The sequence below is a fragment of the Carya illinoinensis genome, chromosome 1, assembly GCF_018687715.1.
Source record: "Carya illinoinensis cultivar Pawnee chromosome 1, C.illinoinensisPawnee_v1, whole genome shotgun sequence".
In the NCBI taxonomy this organism is placed as follows: domain Eukaryota; kingdom Viridiplantae; phylum Streptophyta; class Magnoliopsida; order Fagales; family Juglandaceae; genus Carya; species Carya illinoinensis.
This window is the reverse complement of record NC_056752.1, coordinates 36,965,321-36,970,852: the sequence shown is the minus strand read 5'-3', so window position 1 is coordinate 36,970,852 and position 5,532 is coordinate 36,965,321. Positions and strand designations below refer to the sequence as shown.

The window sequence follows — 5,532 nt, the reverse complement described above, 5'->3', positions numbered from 1 at the left end:
TTTTCTTTCATGAAAAGGATTCGACGAAATTTTGATTCCGAATTAATACTCAGGACCCACAAAATAAATGTGAAAAGGCATATGCATTGTATGGTTAAAAAATACATTAAGATTCACACGTGTTTTCTTATTATAGCTATCTAGTGTGTCTTGCTAGCAGAAATCAAGAATGATAACTCTTAACAAATATTTTTCTTGTTAAAGGAATCGAAACCTGCTCAACAATATTCATATGGAGGGATCGGGGCACTTTATAAATTTTTAATTAAGCTATTTTTATCCAAAAATGACAATTATCATTTGGAAAAATTTAGTTACAAGTATAATTACGCATTAATATGTGTACCGATCAAATGTGTTTGGTCAAAAAATTGATTTGATTGAAAACAATACTAATTTAAATTTAAATATAAAAAAATCAGTATTGACCAGTACGTAGATTAGTATGCGATTTTATTTATATATAGCAAAATTCTTAACATTTTGACCACAAATATGGGAAAGGGCCTCCATTAATCTAATTTTTTTTAGTAATATTAAATACAGTCGTAAAATATGTAAGCGTCATACAGTCAATTTAAAAAAGATTAGAGTTTATTTTTAAAAAATAAATTTTCTTTTTATATAAATCTTATATTTATTTATTTTTTTAAATTATTATATAATATTTGTACATTATAAATATAATTTCTCTTTTCCTCCTGATCTTTTTATTATGTAAAACGACTAGCATGAATTTTCAGGAGAAAATGGGCAAAAAGTAAAAACAGTGATGCGAGATAACTTGCCGAGCAAGTCAGAAGAATATGTATAGGTCGACCGTCGTCCTTCTGCATGCGAAGAGTACAGTGTTCGAGGTAACGTGGAATAAATAAGCCGTACTGAAAGGGTCACATACATCCTTCTGCACGAAGCTACGTGGAGATTTCCTGAACTAATGTTTCACTTGTATGGGGGATGGGAGCTCTAGATCGACCCTTGTCCTTCGCACGCTTATTGCAGATTACTGGAAGAGGTAAATTTTAGTAAAAAGAACTGCGTATAGTACTCTCCCAACTCACTACATAAAGGTTTGCGTGCAGCTCCTCACTGTCATGGACTTTGTCCCAAATCTTTGCCTCTCCTATCTGGCCTAAAGCGTCGTCAGGTATAAAACTGCATGCGAAGTTTCCTGCTACCTAGGCTACGTTTATAAGTATTGCTGTAGCATCTCAAAAGTAAATGCGCGTGGGTTTCTTCTCTTTTGGAATGCGATATGGGTTTGTTCTTGTGAGTTTACGAAAGCAGTAGCAGTGGTAACAAGTATGGGTTAGTGAGGCTTTCATGGACTGTCATCTCTTTCATACATAATATTAGGAACAATACTATTATTATACAGGAACATGCTGCACATCACTTAGAAAGTTTCAGTTGCAATAAGAAATGATTGCATGCGCGCAAATAAGCCATGAATAAATTATAGGACCCATTACTGAAAACTTGTAGGACAGGCGTATGAAAAAATGATTATGATGATTTTCACTGTTTGTTATGTTAATTCTGGTTTGAGTTTTTGCGTCATTCTATACAATTGTTATACCCTTTCTGCTGAATTTTTTGTTTTGTTTTTTTGTTTTTGTTTTTTTTTTTTTTTAAACCAGAGAACTACATGAGCATGGGGATTAAGTTTCTTTTGCTTGCAATCTGTATATGGTCTTTGCCAGACTCCTTGGTTTCTACAAATTCCTCTGATGGGCTGTTTAGAATTGCTCTAAAGAAGCGTTCTTTAGACCTTAAGGATATAAATGCTGCAAGAATCACCAGTCGAGAGGATCTTCTTCGAAGAGATCTTGGTCATTATAATAGTAATTTCAATGATCTGGAAGCAAATATAGTATATCTAAAGAATTATTTTGATACTCAATATTATGGAGAGATTGGCATTGGTACTCCCTGGCAAAGTTTTACTGTTGTCTTTGATACTGGCAGCTCCCATCTTTGGGTTCCCTCTTCAAAATGCATTTTTTCTGTAAGTTTTGTGATAATCTGTAAGAGTTTGATATTCCTTCAATCTATCAAAGCTCTTTGTAAAGCATGACTCTATGCAGATCGCTTGCTATCTCCATTCTAAGTACAGGGCCAGGCTTTCCAGTACCTATACTAAGATTGGTAAATTTGCTGGTCCATTACTTTCGCATATTTCTTTTTCTTTAAAACAGTTCTCTATCATTATTTGAATACAAGTAATTTCGCTTGTATGAAAACTTTGCCATTACAATCATTCGTAAATTTTATTTTCAATTGTTTTAGGAAAACATTGCAAAATCCCCTATGGGTCTGGATATATTTCTGGCTTCTTCAGCCAAGATGATGTCAGAGTTGGGGACTTACTCGTTAGAAATCAAGTCGGGTTTGCTGGTTTGCCCAAAGTTTCATGTTTTAAATATTTATGTTTTTTTATTGCATTAATTTATGGTGATATCATATACTTCAGGTATTCTCTGAGGTTACTGGGGAAGGCTTTTTCACATTCTTAGGCACTGAGTTTGATGGAATACTTGGCCTTGGGTTTCGGGAAATGGCTGTTGGGCTAGTAACACCAGTGTGGTACAGTTTTCACATGGTTTCGTGCTCATCTATAACACCCCCACCCCCTCTCCAGTTCATATTGATGCATCTGATTGACTTTATCCTTCAATTAAAAGCTATTTTCCATTTGAATGCTTTGAACACACAATTTTCCTTTATGGATACAGGTATAATATGTTTGAACAACATCGCATAAGCCAGAAAATGTTCTCTTTTTGGCTTAATCGAGATCCAACATCAAGATTGGGAGGTGAGGTTGTCTTTGGAGGTCTTGATTGGAGGCACTTTAGGGGTGACCATACTTATGTCCCTTTGACTCGCAACGATTACTGGCAGGTCTATAAAATTATGAACTTGTTGCTCAACTTTGGTATCTTCTTATTGTCTGCCAGTCTGGTATCTAACTTGAAATACATTCATCTATCCAGATTGAGATGGGGGACATCCTTATTGAAAATGAGTCAACAGGTTTACTTGCATTTCCATTCCCTTTGGAGTCAGTTGTATTTGATTTTTTCTACTCTTAATGAGTGGGATTGAATATATGTTGTGAAATTAAACTTTCTGAAGATTGAATGAGGTCTAGTGAATATAATACAGCCATGCCAATAAATGAGGTCTGTGCCTTTCTAATCTAGACAAGCCAAAATACTTCCTAAAGCATCTACAATATGTGAAAAGATTAATGAAGAAGAGATCTTGATTGTTGGCAGTTTCCATTGAATATATTCTCTTAATTACAGTTTCACCAGGTGTGTTTTGTCCCTTATAAACCTCTTTCTGTTTTATATGAAATAAGAAGAAAAACAAACTCTTTGATTATTGTTTTCACATAATGGCAAAGAAGGACAAAGTTCATTTCCTTTTTATTCACCTCGCACATGCATAATAAACAATGACAACTTGTAAAATCTCCAGGATTATGCAAGTACGGGTGTGCCGCCATTATTGATTCAGGAACATCGCTACTTGCTGGTCCAACTGTATTAATTCTTATACTGGCAAGCTTGATTCAATTTCTCCTTTTGCATTATATTTCTTCTTTGTTGCATCCTTACTGGCCCTTGTTTTCAGGCTGTTGTTGCTCAAATCAACCATGCCATTGGAGCAGCAGGATTCATAAACATGGAGTGTAAAAGTGTTGCTCTCAAGTATGGGAATATGATATGGGAATACCTAATAGAAGGGGTTGGTTTTTTTTTTTTTTTACCCCTTCCCTCCCATTCCCGCGACCTTTTCCTCTAGTTCTTTCAGTGATTATTACAGCTCCTTCCTTGATGATGAAAATTCTCTTTCCATATTTTCAGATACGGCCTGAGATAATCTGTGTGGATCTTGGGCTCTGTATATACAATGAGACTCGTCGTGTAAGGTATGTTCAACAATCAACTTGCTTCCTTTTTTGTTGTTATCGGGAAAGAGGGTAGGCAAATTTGACTTTATTTATTCATTCAGTTTTAGTTTGGGGGGTGCAAGATAAAAGAATAATTTATTCATTCTCAGATATCATTAGAAAAACCAAACTTAAAACCTTTGCAGCCCGAACATTGCATCAATGGTTCAAAATCAAACTCAGGAGGGGTCATCCGTTGGTGAGAGTGCTTTCTGTACTTTCTGTGAGATGATTGTCTTCTGGGTTCAAGTACAGCTTAAACAACAGAAAGCACAGGAAAAGGTGTATAAATATGTAGATGAGGTATTTTCTTTATGAAAAATAGAAGTCTATCTTTCTAATCACCATGTCGTATCTATATACTGGGACTAACCATTCTTTCTTCTTATTTTTTTCTTTACATTTTTTGCATGAATCTTCCATGTGTTAAAGCTGTGTGAGATGCTCCCAAATCCTTTGGGAAAGTCGTTTATCAACTGCGATAAGATGGCAGCCATGCCATACATTTCATTAACAATTGGAAACAAATCCTTCCCCCTCTCTCCAGAGCAGGTGTGCATCTTATTTTCGCACATTGGTTGACTTCTTCATATTTGTATAATCCATTTGGAGGAAAACATGATAGACCAATGCAAAGACATGTCATGCTCATAATATCAGTCGAGGCCTTGTTAAAGCAACCATGATAAACCGGTGAATATAACAACTGGAAGTATTTAGCATACATTGTTGACTAATTGATACTCACAATGGCGATTTTCCATTGCAACAAATAGATACAGGGTTACATGAGAGGCTCAAGTTTTCCTCAGTGTTACCTTGGTCAAATTTGTAGTGCTTTGTTTATACCCTTTTTTGCACAAGTAGCTTATCTTTATCAGAAAGAACTTAAATTTTGTCCGTGAGAGCCTATTGTTTGTGTGTGCAATCGGCAATCCTAGCAGAAAAGGGCATATTGTTTTCAATAATGTCTTACCGCTTTTGAAAAATTTACTCAGTACACGCTTGTAGTTGAAGAAGGCCATACCACTGTCTGCCTGAGCGGCTTTGTGCCCTTGGATGTGCCTACCCCTCAAGGTCCTCTATGGTAAGGCACTAATTTTGTTTTTGTTTTTTATTCCTTACAATGGTTGTCACTTCATAAATTTGCAGTCATAAACTTGCATGCAGTTGCCTATGCACCTAATTATACATTAAAGACAACATATTTCTTTAGATTTGTAATGCATATATCTATTATTCTGAATGTTAAGATGTATATGTGAATATAAGGTGTATAAAACACATGTATGCCGCTTGCAGGGTTCTTGGAGACATTTTCTTGGCAGCATACCACACAGTGTTTGATTTTGCTAATATGCGGGTGGGATTTGCAAAAGCTGCATAGGATTTTACGTTTGGTATTAAAGTGAAGCCAGGCAATGGTAAAAAGCGATTGTAGAAGGTGTACTGTATATGACTCGTTCAAATAGGTATACATACCCTTTTGACTTCCAATGCATTAGGGCTTTGTGTAAATTAGTTAATTGTTATGTTTATGAATAAACGTGTCACAACTCAGCTTACGGTCA

At 35.4% G+C, this 5,532-nt stretch overlaps 1 protein-coding gene across 3 annotated transcripts; it reads left to right on the top strand.

The window, feature by feature from the left end:
• The first annotated feature begins 749 nt into the window (after positions 1-749).
• LOC122316663 (aspartic proteinase-like) lies at positions 750-5,532 on the top strand. 3 transcript variants are annotated; one of them, XM_043133364.1, is made up of 15 exons: positions 750-1,015; positions 1,083-1,147; positions 1,641-2,008; positions 2,088-2,148; positions 2,290-2,384; positions 2,474-2,586; positions 2,736-2,904; positions 2,997-3,036; positions 3,487-3,551; positions 3,643-3,756; positions 3,876-3,940; positions 4,108-4,264; positions 4,394-4,513; positions 4,960-5,048; positions 5,264-5,532. In XM_043133364.1, exons 1-15 carry the CDS (start codon positions 951-953, stop codon positions 5,346-5,348), a joined length of 1,671 nt encoding a protein of 556 aa, XP_042989298.1. In that variant the 5' UTR covers positions 750-950; the 3' UTR covers positions 5,349-5,532. The 3 variants fall into 3 exon arrangements, with proteins under 3 accessions (XP_042989298.1, XP_042989307.1, XP_042989316.1); XM_043133373.1 differs by lacking the exons at positions 750-1,015; positions 1,083-1,147 and adding an exon at positions 1,154-1,308; XM_043133382.1 differs by lacking the exons at positions 750-1,015; positions 1,083-1,147 and adding an exon at positions 1,160-1,302.

Bases quoted from the DNA above. Each gene is read 5' to 3' on its own strand.
- LOC122316663 (XM_043133364.1), top strand. From the start codon at position 951: ATGGGGGATGGGAGCTCTAGATCGACCCTTGTCCTTCGCACGCTTATT. The intron at 4,265-4,393 runs GTATTTTCTTTA...CATGTGTTAAAG, and splicing joins TGTATAAATATGTAGATGAG to CTGTGTGAGATGCTCCCAAA. The intron at 4,514-4,959 runs GTGTGCATCTTA...AAATTTACTCAG, and splicing joins TCCCCCTCTCTCCAGAGCAG to TACACGCTTGTAGTTGAAGA.